The 16,365-nt window shown below is 35.5% G+C and overlaps 2 protein-coding genes across 2 annotated transcripts; both read left to right on the forward strand.

Moving 5' to 3' along the window:
• Positions 1-191: 191 nt before the first annotated feature.
• LOC107739947 (atypical chemokine receptor 3-like) lies at positions 192-5,593 on the forward strand. Its single transcript, XM_016552216.1, has 3 exons — positions 192-271; positions 4,136-4,822; positions 5,567-5,593. The coding sequence occupies exons 1-3, from the start codon at positions 263-265 to the stop codon at positions 5,591-5,593; spliced, it is 723 nt and encodes a 240-aa protein (XP_016407702.1). The 5' UTR covers positions 192-262.
• Positions 5,594-11,732: 6,139 nt separating this feature from the next.
• On the forward strand, positions 11,733-15,012 carry rpe (ribulose-5-phosphate-3-epimerase). Its single transcript, XM_016552220.1, has 6 exons — positions 11,733-11,911; positions 13,003-13,082; positions 13,335-13,474; positions 13,931-14,065; positions 14,141-14,227; positions 14,318-15,012. Exons 1-6 carry the CDS (start codon positions 11,790-11,792, stop codon positions 14,438-14,440), a joined length of 687 nt encoding a protein of 228 aa, XP_016407706.1. The 5' UTR covers positions 11,733-11,789; the 3' UTR covers positions 14,441-15,012.
• Positions 15,013-16,365: the final 1,353 nt, after the last annotated feature.

A 16,365-nucleotide genomic window follows, 5' to 3' on the forward strand; every position in this document is an offset into this window, starting at 1 on the left:
TATATATATATATGTATATATATATATATATATATATATATATTCTGTCTGTGTTCTGTCACTAGTAATATATGAGTGTGTTGAGGTTGAGACTGAGGTGCAGTCGGAGTCGCTATTGTGAGGCGCAGATGGGCGTCACCACTTTCATTCTCTCTATTTAAACAACCTGCAGCACAAGCGCCAACGAATCACTTCATCTCCTCAGCGGATAAGAACGAAACCGTGGATTAATACTGCCCACTGATCAAGCATTAAAGCCAAAATGACAGAGGTAAGAAATATCTTTTTGTCCTTAAGAACGAGCAAAAAACTTGAGGAGATTTAGTTGGCTAGATTAGTTACACTACTACCTGTTTGAGACATCTGCACTACACTAGACGATTTGTTAACAGCCCAGCAAGATAGTTTTTATTTATTATTATTATTATTATTATTTTTTTTTCTAAAAGCAGATCTTCTTTATGATAGCTCTTTTGTTAGTGTGAGGGGTTTTGTAATAAAGTTGTAAGCATTTCATATAGTTTATGTTTTAACAAAGATGAACTTGTACAGAGTATAAGTTACTTAGATACAGCGCGTATTTTTTTCGTGGCGCAAAATAAACGTTTGGTAATAATGATAACAGAAGTCGCTGAGGACGTAAATCACGTAACCATGGCAACACTACGCCGTGCGCTTTCCGTTAGGATTAATATTGACAACACAGAAATGCTGAAAATGTTAAACGCTTTATGATTTATGTAGCATATATTTTTAAAAACTTTAGTATTGTTGACTACTTCAGGATAACTGCGTATAGGGGCGCACAAACCAATTTGGGGTTTACTTGAGAAAATCAGAGTTAAAGTAAGTCTATGTCTTATCATGATAAAGCTAACCTACATTATAGCCTTTTCGATTGAATATAGATTTGTCATCTAACGTTACTCTATAAAGTAAATTATAGCAAACGTTTATTAAAAAGTATTAAAAAAAAGAAACAAACAACAACAACATTTATACTCACCCTCTTGTATGACTTCTCCCTTGAGAGTGAGTACATTATAACAATTTTTTTTTATTCTGGTGTGAAAATTTTGTGAGTTTTATTTTAGGGTGCAGGCCAGTTGGGTAAAGGAAAAGTTAGCTTACACAAAACCCAATACTCTTTATATTGTATCGTGTATCGTCACATCGATGCTGTGGAAAGTTATACAGTTACTGTAGATTGTACATTTGAGGAAAAAGCTCACATATGTTATGCATTTTCATCATAGTTCATTATGTCCATGGTTTGGCTTTATAAATACGTTCTGCTTTGTATTTGCTGCCAGTAATCCCAGTCTGTCATATTAGCTCATGCTTAGAGCTTTACTAAATGTATCATTCTATTACGCTGTTTACATTTGTCGAAATCCGTAACCTCAAAATAAATAAATTCACTCGAAACACAAGATTAGTTTGGGGTGCAGGAACATGGAATTAATTTAATTTTAATTGAAAAGAAAGAAACATTTGCTGCATTTATGACCTAGAGAGCTTGCACAGCTAATGATTAGAAACTACAGAGTACTAAAAAAAACTTTTTAACCAGTAATAAATTGTATCTTTATGCCCATCACCATTCCAAAGACAATTCACAATTTTGAGCAAATAATGACTTCATTTCCAACATCCTGTCATCCTGTCAAGAACAGTGTCACAGGTTCAAGACCCTCAAGGTGTCTGTTGTCATAAATCATTTGACCTCTGACACTCCAGTGTCCTTGCTGCTTACCATTGTATACTGCTGGAAGCCCATCCAGTTTAAATGGCCAGTTGCAGTGCTGTGGAGCATCTCTTATAGATAGGGACAATGACACAAGGCAAAGAGTGTTTGCATGTCTGTCTCCACATGTTTCAGTCCTTAAAGGATTCATTGATTACATTTTGTGCTATGAACTTCCTAAACTATTTCCTCTTAGGGTTAAATAATATAAACCATTCTTAAACAAACAAACAAACCCAAAAGCTTTTATCAAACAACACTATTGTGTACTTAATAAATGGAAAACAATTAGATTTCACTTTGTAATGAACTTCAAACAGAATACAGGTGGAGTAACAGGAAATTTCCTTTTTCACAGGAAAATTATGTGTAATTCAAGACCCTAGTTATAACGTTTTAGTACATAAACAGTCACACACTCTTCGTTATAAGTCCTGCAACATAACATGAGACAGACTTATTTTATATGTTTATAGATTTACTCTAATTCAGAACAGCATTATACGGACATTTTCATCATTTGTGGCATCTCTGCTGGAGATTGAAAGGTTCCACTAAAAAAAGGATTTAGTGACCAGAAAAAAATGAAGGGTCAAGGGCCTGTGACCTCACCAACCACATAGCAACATGTCTTTTAGAACGGACCACTTAGATGTTTAAGATGGCGTGACAAAATCCCTAAACTGAAATTACTTTGCTCATAGAAATCACTGTGAAGTCATAGAACTGAGTCACTTTGATTTTTGAAAAGCAGAACCAGCTTAAAGGTTACTTTAACATGACTGGCTAGAAGCCAAACAGCTTTGGGCTTTTGAAGTAGTGTCAACTTTCTAACCAAGCTGAACCATGAAATTATAATAGGATGCAGTGGCAATTTCACAAAAATGCAATGCTCGAGTGCCATAGACAGGTTTGTCTTCTATGATTGGGAGGTCTTATGTCAAATAAATAATAGAAAAAGGTTCAAACTTCGCTTATGTCCCTGTGAGAAAACCCCCCCCGCATCTGATAGTTCATAGCATTACTTTACATAATTGCTTGCTTGTTTTCTGATAATTGCTCTTAAATCCTATTATGGGACTTACAATCACTTCTAAGGTAATTCCAGTGAATGAAACCTCTCTAACACAGAGGCAGATCATATTTGACTTCACAATCAAAAGACAAATTTTGGAAAGCAACAGCATTACTGTTCAAAAGTTTGGGTCTTCATGTTCATCAAGTGTGCATTATTTTTTTTAAAATACAGTTAAAACTGTAATATTTTTAAAATATTATTACAATTGAAAAATAACTTTTTATTACAGTGTTATTACAGTTCAAAATTCAGTTTGAATATATTTAGCCCATTTGTTGCACAAGACAAATTTTGTATTATTATCAATGCTGAAAACAGTTTTGCTGCTTAATATTTTTGTGGAAACCATGGTATTTTTTTTTAAAGAATTCTTTGATAAATAGAAAGTTCAAAAGAACAGCGTTCATTTGAAATCTTTTGTAATATTATAAATGTCTTAACTGTCACTTTTGATCAATTTAATGCATTCTTGCTAAATAAAAAGTATTAATTTCTTTATAAAATAACTTACCACAAACATTTGAGCGGTAGTGTGCTATTAACAAATATATAGTTAATATAAAATATTTTCGGTATGCATTATATACATACATAAACAAACCAGGGACGCGGGAAGTAGGGGTGCTGAGGGGGCTGCAGCACCCCCTGTTTTCACATGGTTGCAAATGCCAAGTTTGTTCATTTAAATTTATTCAGTTTTAGCATTTAATAATTTATTTGTAATGATCTCTGAAATGTAAATTGTAAGTGGGCTATAATAAACCCATGTTTATCTTTATAAACATGATTAATTTTACTTGTGATGTTTTCTATATGGGATAAATCCTCATGAACACGTGACGCTAGCGCATGAACTGTACAGAATGCGAACAAGATTAACTTTAATACAAGGAGATAATGGCGCAAAAGCGAATTTCAGCCCCCCCCCGGACACACACACACACACACACACAGCACCCCCAACCGAAAACATCTTCCCGCGCCCCTGAAACAAACACTTAATAGTAATAAACAGCAAAAAATAAAAAATAAACACAATGATATAACATGCATAATACATTATAATTTAATCAATTATCATTAACAAATGATACCCAAAATCAATCCATGATATTAAAATATATTTTATTACATTACATTATATTTTATTATATTTTCCATATATATGTCCAGGGAATATTTTACCACAAAATCTATTTAATTAATTGATTTTTAATAACCCGAGGACATAGACCTTATGCTAATCATAAGAGAGAAAGCTGAACATCATCTTGATGGGTGTTTAACTTCTGTTTCTTCTCCTTCAGCAGTTGCAGTCTTCACTACCAAATGAGAAGATGAGTCTAAGTGCCAGTGAACTGACTGAATTCTTCACTATGTGGGAAGAATTAAACTTCACAGACAAAAGTGACAACAACTCGCAGGTGGAAATGCAAATGTGCCCCACATCCTTCAACCGTTCTGCTCTCCTCCATGCTATGTGCACCCTCTACGCCTTCATTTTTGTTGTGGGCCTGGCTGCCAACGTGCTAGTAGTGTGGGTCAACTTGCGTTCGGAGCGTCATTACCACGACACACACTTGTATATATTAAACCTAGTGGTGGCTGACCTGTGTGTGGTCGCTACTCTCCCGGTGTGGGTGAGCTCGTGGGCACAGGGCGGTCACTGGCCGTTTGGCCAGGCGGCTTGCAAGCTCACACATCTACTCTTCAGCGTCAACCTTTTCGCCAGCATCTTCTTCCTGGCCTGCATGAGTGTGGACCGGTATCTTTCGGTGGTCCGCTCAGGGGAGATTTCTCTCAGAAGAGGACGACAAATACGACGTTTAGTGTGTGCAGCAACATGGATGCTTGCTTTATTCGCCTCCATACCTGACACATACTTCCTGCAGTCTGTAAAGTCACTACACAGTCATGTGACTTTGTGTCATCCTGTATATCCACAAGACAACCCTTTGCAGTGGATGGTGGGAATTCAGATGACTGGCTGTCAGCTTGTAACAGGGCCTCATGGGTGTACTTGGAAGGGCATTTACTTTAAAGCATATTTTGTCTCTTATAGATGTGTATATTTCAATTATCTGAAAAGTAAGTTAAGTATGTTGTTATATTTATCTTTACTTGCATCGATTTTTGTTATTTTTGAGTTCTGTTGGAACACTGAATACTTAAATGTGCTTGGGAATAAATAATTTGATTCACAATGCTTATTAAATAGATCTCAGTGTAATTTAACAAATAATGAAACATCAAATATGTCTTCTATAAAACGTTTTTCTTTCACACATTTGCATATATAGCTTCTCTATGCTATCTGATGGAATATGATGCATGGTTAGGATTAACCCATGTGTGAGCTGGAATTAATATGGATTCAATCTAGCCATACCTTTTATCTTTGATTATCAAAATCAACCCTGTAGAGTATAACTGGTTCACCATCTGTTCAACAATCGTGGCCCCTTTTTATTTACATCCTAAGGGCATCATAAAAACTTAAAGGTAATGGCTACAACACAGTTTCAAACAACAGTGGTGGAAGTTTTTGGTTTAACTGAAAATACATCTCAATATGTTATAACTACAGGACATTAAATTGCAGTCAAAAAGCTTTAACCACATTCTGTACATGCAGCTAAAATGTTAAAAATATGTAGAACATTTTGTAAATGTAAACGGATATAACTGGAAATACATAAATGACTATGGAAATAAATTTACTGTCTCATCTCTTCTTTCAGTATCTCTCGCAGACCTATAAACTCTAAGAAGCTTTCTAGAATTAAATGTTCAATATAAAAACAAGAGAACAATTCTCAAGATAAACTTGTGTTGATTCTTCTTAACGCATGGAAATTATGCAAATAATAATTAAGCAATATCATACAAGCATATCAGGACAAGTTGTAGTTTGGCCAGGTAATTCATACAACAGTTCAATAAATTCAGTGTAACTTGCAGAAACGATACAACCACACAATCAAAACCCTACAGTGAAACATTATAAAACTGACTCTTTCAGTGTATATTTTAATGGAATTAAAGTGTTTAAACATTTACTAGCTTTTAGAGGTACCAAAACCAAGCTGTAAAGGTTTAGCATATTCAGTAGAACTCAGTAAAACCCTTTTTACCTCGATCCCCCCCCCCCCACAAGGACACATGAGAGTCTGATTTATGCTGATTTGAACTCAACCAATGTCAAGTCTATAATACTTTCAACGATGTATTTAGACACCTGCAAGGCCTGAGCAAAACCTCTTAAGGTTGCATTAGCGGCTGAATCTAAAAGACACAGTCTTCTGTACACAGTCCATGGTTGTTCAAAAGCTGCCATGTTATAATTCAACATTATCTCTGTTTTTCAAAGCTGTCTTTATAAACCCAAGGTTTCTGATATTTCTTTAAAAAAAAAAAAAACATATATTATGAAAGCGCGGCTGGCTGCATAAAGTAAAAAAAAAAAAACGATGCAATATTATTGTCCCAAAGTTGTTAATCATTTTATCTTTCATAAAGAACCACAGCATGATTATGGATTAAACACAAAGTCAAACTAACTCATTCAGTATGTTCCACACTTTTGAGCATCAAAGAAGATTATTGTTGTATAGTTGAAGAGTTTTCCCATAATTAGCAGTTTAGTTGATTAACTCTTCTTGAACTCATTTGGATTCAGTTAGTCTCTAATCTGTTCATTCCGTTCTCACACCAGTCATAATGTGACACATTTTCATCCCTAAACATCCCCTGTGTCTTTCTCGGCAGCTATTAATTTATTTTGTCATGTTCAAAGTGTTCATGTCTGGAAAATGACACCACAACACAACAAAACTGTCAGGCACTTAGACAACACAGTCAAACGTTCAAAAACTTCAAACGTCATAAAAACAACACTTCATAAAAATGTATTCTTTCAAACACAACATTGTCATGAATATGGGCTGTGACTATTAAACTCACACAGGAAAAAGAAAAGAGACCACCAGTTTGAAACAGGTCATGACTCACAGCAGTTTTATACAGGGCCTCCGTTTACAGGCTGCCCAACAGCAAAGACAGTGAATAGCGAATTTGAACAGTGCTGAGACTAAAGGTTTAAAGCAGGGGTGGCGAACGTCGGTCCCGGAGAGCCGCAGCCCGGCAGAGTTTTGCTTCAACCCTAATCAAACACTCCTGAACAAGCTAATCAAGGTCTGAAGGGTTACTAGGAAGCTACAGGCAGGTGAGTTTTAATTAGGGGTGGAACTGTGCGGCTCTCCAGGACCGGAGTTCGCCACGCCTGGTTTAAATGCATCACAGCAGGAAGCATTTCACAAGAATATAGAGAAACAAACTTTTTCCAGAGACCATGAAGACATAACCTTGTTTTATTTAGAAAAATACATTGACCTAGACAGTAAGGCAATGTCTAATAATATAATATAATATAATATAATATAATATAATATAATATAATATAATATAATATAATATAATATAATATAATATAATATAATATAATATAATATAATATACTTTTCCACCTTCTCTTTATTACCTTCACAGATATACAGATATCAATTGGTGAGTCCACACATGTACAGTTACAGCATTCATAAGATGTGGATATGTGACAGTGAACTACAGCTGAACCACTATTCAAAGGAAAACAGTTCATTTTCAGAAGGACTGTGACTGACTGATCAAGTGCACTGCAGTCTACTTGTCATTTCTACTACATCCTGAAATTTTACTTTTTTGCTTTTATGCTAAAAGCTTTAGCTTCTCAACCTGTTGGTGTCAAATACATTTATATTCTAGAGTTTGTCACTTACTATCACTAGTCAGAAGGAGATGGGTCACAAACTGTGGTTATGTAAGAGTAAAAACCAAATAGAAATGTCTTTTTAAAGAACAGATCATCTTTTACTCTAATTTGACTCACAAAGTATCAATGACCTAATGTTGTCACTTGGGCTCTAGCCAAACACATCATCACATTTTTTTTTCATGCAGAAACATTCAACCCCTATAAGGATTCTAGAGATAATACGTGCCTACAGTTCTAAAGTAGACAGTAAATTCAATAGGGGACTTCAGAATGTCATTAGGCATATGACAAATATATTATTGTTTTGTGAGTAATACATTCTGTCTGTTCTCTCTACAGAATGATGAACTTCTATTTCTTCTTAATTGGGTGGTGGCACAGTTAAAATTTCTAGGTTGGTTCTTATTTTAAACCCTGGAAGGGGAGAGATGTATGAAATTGAGAATTTCTCAGTTCTCTATCATTGCGACCTTAAGCAAGACAATTTTTTGGACAAAAAGCATTCATTAAGTGATGAATAACTGAACCCACAGTCAAGGAGAAGTCAGTGAGAGTCAAGTTTCTCTCTAGAGGTAGATACGTGTGTGTGTAGATGGGCACAGACTCTTGTTTTCACATCCCTGAAATGTCAGATTTTCTCCTATGGACCCAGCATAAATTCCCACGGGAACCTCTGGTCTGCTTTGGTAAAGGGAGCAGAACAATCCTCTATCCCTTTTCACATTCACCACAAACATCAGCTCATACAATATGCTGAATCAAATATGTATAGGATTGTGTTTCACATGGAAACTGTAGCTTGATTAGTAAACCAGGGAAGCAGGTTTTTCCCACCCACTATTCTTTCTATTCATCCACATGTCCATGTGTCCCAAAGCGGATCCCTGAATCAGACAAAGACCCAATACATCTCTGTGATTTAGCAAAGTAAAAAGGTTGATCCACAATAGGAACTTCAGCATTAAAGAATCATCTTTTTATTTACATATTTTATGTCACATTGACATTGGACTTCCTCCAGTAGACACTTTAATGCATCTATGCTTTCTCTAGCAATGTCATTAACTCTGTGACCCTGCAAACTCTCATACAAGCACTTCAAACTGGTATATTTCAAAGAAACTTGAATCATGTAAATAATGTCAACTTTACCCCAAACCAAAGTGTTGTTTTTTATATGCTAGTAATATGCATACTAATAGCAACTAGATAATAGTGAGCATTGGTCCCTAAAGTGTTACCAGCTAAATAATAGGAATTATTTGATTGCTTTGTTATTACATTAATCTAAACCCACACAACTCATTTACATATTGGATATATTCATTAGAATAGATTGTTTGTTTGTTTTCTGCCAACACATTTGTCAACCTTAATGGCCTTTTCACATTAGTTGGTCCTTTCCTGTACTAAAACATTGACTGTTTCATTTGGCCTGTTTAGTACCCAGCTCCATTTACATCAATAAACAAACAGGTGACTGCAGACTCCCTGGAGGTATCATTCATCACTGCGGCATAGCATGGCAGGTAAACTCACCATGAGGAACATGATCCAAACCACAGCGCCACAATACTAACCAAACAGAAAGTCTGCCTACAGCTACAAGCATACGTCTGCAGATTTGACGACAAGAGAACATTGTTCATTAAATCTGAAGAAGCTTTATCAGCTGCTGCTTTAAAAGCATTACTTTTTATTATATCACGATACTCTGTCTGTTATATAAAGTATTCAATGGCAGCACATACATTTAATATTAAGCATATAATAAATATTATTAGTATAATAGTATTTATAATGAGTGCAAGAAACACAGAAGCATATGGAAATGTTATGTTACACTGTATCTGCCAAAGAGCAGAAATGTATGTAGACTTGTCCCCTGGCTCATCTTATAAAAGCTCTGGTTTGTTGTGTTAATACCACAGGAATGTAAGACTAAACAAAAGGAATTGTTCTATACAGGCTTTAGCAGAAGATAAATGAACAAGATTTCTGTTTTTAGGGAATACTCATTTTAGTATTTAGTCTGTTTTTCTTTTGTTATGATGATATCTTGCAGCAAAAACTGAGAATAATGTAACTTTGTAATCCCATCCTCCATTCTCATTTTTTACCATCTGTTTCTTCTGTTGGCTCAGAGATCTACTGCTGTCCAATAATATGAGAAATCAGAGGAATGCAGCTGAGACAGTGTTTCTCACGTCAGAGCCTGTAGGAAAGAGATAGAAGCCAAGTCTATTCCCAGAGGCAATGTACACCATCATTCCCTGCAGATACTGTACATAGCAGAAACCAAAAGATTTTAGATGGAGCTCTCGACAAAAAGAAAAAAAAAAAAGAAAAGAAAAAAAAAAAAAATCAACATTTTGTGCTACACAGAATTATTGTTATTAAACGAGAAAGTTAAATTAGCAGATATTGACCTGTCCATGACACAAGAGCCCAAAAATCAAACTTGACTGTGGGCCATGGGCCTAAAGTAAATGTTGCGTGTTATCCAATTTTATTTGATTAAAATTTACAAAAATCAAATTCACTTATAATCCCACTACGCCATTATATAAAACTAAATGTGTTAAAACAAAAGGAAACATTTTCCCTATTTTCCCCTTCTCTTGTGATATATCACGGCAAATTAATGTTCATCATGGACCAGTTTGGGATCTCTGACTTTGGGTCAAACTTTAGACAGATGCTTATTCCGTTTATTGTTCGATATATTTTCACACAATTGGTGCATAGATTTCCATCATATGGAAAAAAAATTTCCACAAACTGTATAATTGTGCTTATATGGGGTGATAAATGTTACATATTGATACTATCTGGCAATAAATAAATAAAAAAATGGAAATGGAGTGTTGTATATAATATTTCCTTAAAGCCCACCTTTGTGCTTTGTGGGGTTTTTTTTTTTTTTTTGTAAAGATGCTTTTGTTTCTCGGATTCACATGTTCTCATTTTTTAAGCTCAAATGGATTTATGCCACTGATCTATATATAATGATGGCTTCACTTTCATGACATCATGAGCAATCCAGTTTTCTATTATATATCAGTGGTTTATGCAGAGGATTTATTTTGAATGTGTAAGGTCTGTTTGAGCTCATAAATGTGAAAATAGGTGAAATGCTTCTTGAACACCGCTGGTTTATTTAACAATGTCAGCTTCTCTCTCTTTTAAACAGCATCCCGAACCGAGAACAAAAAACAGTTCAGGAAGACAAACAATTCTACGGACAACTGAAGCTGTTTACCTCAATGGAGATGGAAGGACGGTGGAGGAGGAGATGGGAAAAGGACATATCCGTCACAGGCCGAGTTATCAGCCAGACTCAAAGGATCGGAAAGGAGAGGCTTTCAGGATGTCCTTTTGTAAACAGTCAAGCTAATCAGAGCCACTATACATCAGTGAAAGCTGTAAGCCTAATTAATATCAACATAAATCAAACCTTAACATAAAATGGGAAGCTTATACTGCCAGATTAATCTTATATGGTAAATATTTGTTAAAGCTCTGCTTAAGGGATTTACATAAACATGAAATGAAAGCATCTGCACACCCTGCAGATCAAGGAAACCTGAGCTTTTGTTCACTTCACTGTAGGTATACATTTAATCATTCACATCACCAAAACATCCAAATATTCTTTTTCAATTACAAATGAACAATGATATGTTTATGTGAAATGTCCAACTACTTGCAGAACACCTGTGGTGAATTATAAACCACACCTTTGGTTTCACTATCTTTGAGAGGAAAATTATGTGTATTGTGATGTTTTAACAAGCTAACAAACTAATTGACAACAACATTTTGTTTTTACATTATTTAAATTATTTTTGGTTACAGAATTATGAAACATTTCAGAAATTAAATTAGATCTTTATCTGCCAGGTGTAAGCCTACTCAAACACACAATTAATGAAATCAGTAACCTAAGCTTCCAGAACAGTAAGGTCAGTATAAGATAGATAATAAGATACATCATCAGTGTCAAATGATTTGGGTCTTTTAGGTGCAGATATCAGAAGGTTTTCTTATTTTCAAATCGGGCCACCTCTTGGCGATAATGACAGGACGCATGACTTTTGTTTTGAAAGGCGTGTGTGAAAGCGGAAGTGTGCAGCAGTGGCAGAGGCAGCATGGCGTATTCGGCGAAAATAGGACCGTCTATTTTGAGCAGCGATCTGTCGCAGCTCGGGAGGGAATGTGAGCGAATGATGGAGTGCGGTGCTGATTATTTGCACCTTGACGTTATGGATGGGTGAGGAATAAAGTTTGCAATTCTTCATCTAATTTTCTCACCCATTGTTGACCTGCAGGCATTCATAGAGATCATATGGCCCAGAGAACCAATACCATAATTAAGTCTTTTACCAAGAACATTTAGTTATCCCACATTTTGGCACAGGAATGATACAACATGAATTCACCCACGCTGTGTCACAATTTTGAGGAATGTTACAAGAAGTCATTCACAGCTTGGCACCGCAGTGAGACAATTATCTTATTTCCCTTTTAAAAATTTTACACAAAGTTAAGTGTTGACTGGATCAGTCAAGCAAGCATTCAGACTGTTCTCCCAAATTATTGTATGAAATGTATATATGCTACAATGTAAAAGTTTGGGTTTTGCGGTTTTTGAAAATGTTTTTGAAAGAAGTCTCTTAAGTTCACCAAGGCCGCATAAAAAAATACAGAACACAGTATGTGTGTGAAATATTATTACAATTTAAAATGTTGTGTATCCATGTGATGCAACGCTGCATTTTCAGCAGTCATTACTCCAGACTTCAGTGTCACATGATTCTTTAGAATTCATTCTAATATGCTGATTTGGTGCTCTTCTTCTTATTATTATCAATGTTGAAAACAGTTGTGCTGCTTAATATTTTTGTCAGGATTTTTTAAGGGGTGTGAGGGGTGATTATTTGATGAATAGAAAGTTCAAAAGAACAGCATTTATTTAAAATAAAAATATTTTGTAGAATTATAAATGTTTTTACTGTGACTTTTAATCAATTTAATGCATCCTTGCTGAACAAAAGTACTACTTTTTCACAAAAAAACAAAAATCTTACTGACCCCAAACACAGACCCCTGAACAGAGTATATAGTTTTGGTCCCAAACTACTTTGCCCCTTCTGTGACTACTAATTTAGGCTATACATTTTGCAACTCCATTATCCATTCTGCATGGTGTCTATTTAATTTTGAGTTCAGGCCCTATTTTGTACCATATTAATTTGAAGTGCCACATATACAGGAGGTGATAAAAGTTGATGAGTTGCGTGTCAGAAGACATCTAACTCTTCTTTCTTCAATCTCTTTCCTTCATCTTTAAATTTACTTAAGGCATTTTGTTCCGAACATCACATTTGGGCATCCTATGGTGGAATGTTTACGACACAGTATCGGACCTGATCCATTTTTTGGTGAGTTTAGTCCTTGTAAAATTGCATCTACTCTAATTTGTTTCATTTGAGGTGCAAATAATCTGGCCCTCTTCTTTGGGACAGTTTTGTTAGTAATCCGCTAAAGTAGACACAGTGGGTTCTTTCATGTTTTCACTCTCTTTCTGTATTCCTAAATAAACATTGCGTCTAGGATAAACCAGATAAGTAAAACATTGCAGTGTTTGCTCTGTGTAGGTTTGAAGGCTTTGCTTACCCTTTGCCTTATTACAGACATGCATATGATGGTATCCAGGCCAGAGCAATGGGTGAAGCCTATGGCAGCAGCAGGAGCCAGTCAGTACACTTTCCATCTAGAAGCCACGACCAACCCTGGCAACCTCATCAAGGAAATCAGGGAGAGCGGCATGAAGGTCTGTGCAAAACAGCCAATTTTGTATATATATATATAATGATTAACACGCTTACCAATTTGCATTGTAAAGCACGTAAAATATAGAGAAAGCATATCATATAAAAATAAGAATTAAATTATTTTATTCATTTAATTTATTTTTTGAGCATATTTTTGTTTATATTATAGGCAGATGTTTTGTGGCTTTGACTGCTATGACCTTATGGCGCCCTCTGCTGACTAACAAAGGATTTTTTTTCCCGGAATGCATGTTATAAGTTGCATAAATTAAACTGAGGCTAAGACTTGTGAGAATTTCATTTGAGCAGATTAGAAGGAATTTTACTGGTTTAAAGGAGGTGTCGGCAAACTCTTATTTTGATAAAAATCTTATATTTGTGAACTACCTAGAAATGCTTATAGTATAAATTGTAGCAAAAGTCTTGCATGTTTTTCATGCATGTTTTTGATGCAGGTTGGTCTTGCCATTAAACCTGGAACAACTGTTGAGGAATTGGCACCATGGGCTGGACAGATTGATATGGCTCTTGTCATGACTGTAGAGCCTGGCTTTGGTGGTCAGAAGTTTATGGAAGATATGATGCCAAAGGTACGCAAGTGTACAATCTATTAGTCTCATTTAGATTCCTCAGACAACACACTAAAGATGCTGGTGTGTCCACAGGTGAGCTGGCTCAGGAGTCAGTTCCCTTCTCTGGACATTGAAGTGGATGGAGGAGTCGGTCCAGACAGCATCCACAGATGTGCCGAGGTATAGCTGTCCTTTACTGCACACATATTCATTAGAGATTATTTGAAGAAGTGTTTTACTCATCTTTATTAATTTCTCCGACATTTCTAGGCTGGAGCCAACATGATCGTATCGGGCAGTGCTGTGGTGAGCACTGATGACCCTCGTTCTGTAATCGCCCTCCTCAAAAACGTTGTTATAGAAGCGATCCAGAAACGTTCTTTGGACCGCTGAGCATTTTGAGTTCTTACCTCAAGTCTGTTTTCGGCCACCACTTAAAGTCAGTTCTACAGATTCTAAGAGTCTGTTCTAATGTATACATTTGTTATGGAATGCTCAGTGGTGCTTGTGAACGGACATGACCCATTGCTGGATGCGCTGAAGGTGCGTTTGCACATCTCCAGACCACAAGAACTGCCTTTGCCAAGACTCTTTTTGGATTCATCTGGAGTTTTCAAATGCATATGGCCTTTTGAGAACTTCAAGCAGATTCTATCTACATCTGACCATTCCCCTCTTAATTAACCTCATTTGGTTTGATTAATCGCATTTATTGTTTGTCATAGTACCAGTTACAGTGACAACAAATTGAGAAAGCTGCTGCTGATAACTACTTCCAACATTTCAGTGTTATCAGGTTTGTTGGTTAAAGAATGACATTAGAACTAAGCTGCATAAGCTCTACATACTGTACTACTCATTTGCTGTAGATTATGATAGTTTAAATGAATTCTGACAGTTTCTTTTTCAACATTCCACCAGCCTGTGTTTCTAAAACACTGAAATTATAAAAGTATAAATGATGAGACCTGTGGTATTATTTGTCAGTTTTTTTTCATTCAGATCTGGGCCCCACTTTATATTAAGTGGCCTTAACTACTATGTACTTACATCAAAAATTAAGTACAATGTACTTATTGTGTTCATATTGTATTGCAAAACACTTTTGCTGCTATTAAGGTGGGATACGGGTAAGGTTAGGGACAGGTTTGGTGGTATGGGTAGGTTTAAGGGTGGGTTAAGGTGTAAGGGATGGCTCAACTGTGTAATTATGAATTTAATTACAGATGTAATTACATGCAGGTATTTTTAAAATATAAGTACAATGTAAAAACATGTATGTACACAATAAGTGCATTGTACCAAATTATTAATTTAAATGTAAGTACATAGTTGTTAAAGCCACTTAATATAAAGTGGGTCCCAGATTTGCTTCCATCTAATCAACTACATTTTTTTTCTTTTTCACTAATTTGTTTCACTCAGATGTCTCAATACAGAAGAAAAGTGATTTGACCCATTTATTAATGTGCGTAATTTTGAAATGAAATGTATTGGAGTTAAAGAGGTATTGAAATAAGTTCTCACAGAACAGATGCAGATCAATTTATGTTAATTGTCAGTCCACAGCCAGGACCTCAGGATAGCAGAACCTGTGCCTTCCAAAATATGATCCTTCACCTTTTTGTGCCATTCTTCGGCCAAATCTCCCAAGAGGTCGTATTCCTCTGCCTTTATACCACACTGCATCAATGTTTGGATCTACAGAAAAATAATGGTATGAATATTAAGTATTAGGTATCTGATATTTTGTAGTCATAATTGAAAGGCGTGTTAAATTTTACATTTTTGTTTTTCAGTAAAATTGTACCTCTTATCTCCATTGAGCGTAATGGTAGATCATCATGAGGTTTTGGCTGCGTAAAACATGCTAACAGCATAAGGATACAGAGCAAAGCACACAGATTTACAGCCATGGCTTTGTTTCTGTCACTAGACAGAGAAATGTCACCTGTAAGAAAGAAAGAATGAATGAATGGCAAATGGAAGCATATTCATAAAAAAAAAAAAAGCTTTCCACTTGCCACTTTTGTTTCTATGTTCACATTTATACAAATCATAAAAATTATACTAATTAAACATTATTTTACTGTTTTTTTTTGGCAATTTAATGTTAATTTGAGGCTGCTAATTTCACAAGATTCTTAATTGGAAATAAATATTTGAGTAAAAGTCTTACACCATATTTTGTAAATTACAATATATTGAAACTTACAGGATGTTGCAAGCTGTTCACCTCTTGGTATCTTATTCTGTGATCCTCAGCTGTCAGTTAAAATGATCCTTGAGTGCAGAGGAAGCATAAACGTGTCTTCAAG

The sequence above is a fragment of the Sinocyclocheilus rhinocerous genome, unplaced genomic scaffold (assembly GCF_001515625.1).
Source record: "Sinocyclocheilus rhinocerous isolate Xijiao unplaced genomic scaffold, SAMN03320098_v1.1 scaffold4028, whole genome shotgun sequence".
NCBI classification, from domain to species: Eukaryota; Metazoa; Chordata; class Actinopteri; order Cypriniformes; family Cyprinidae; genus Sinocyclocheilus; species Sinocyclocheilus rhinocerous.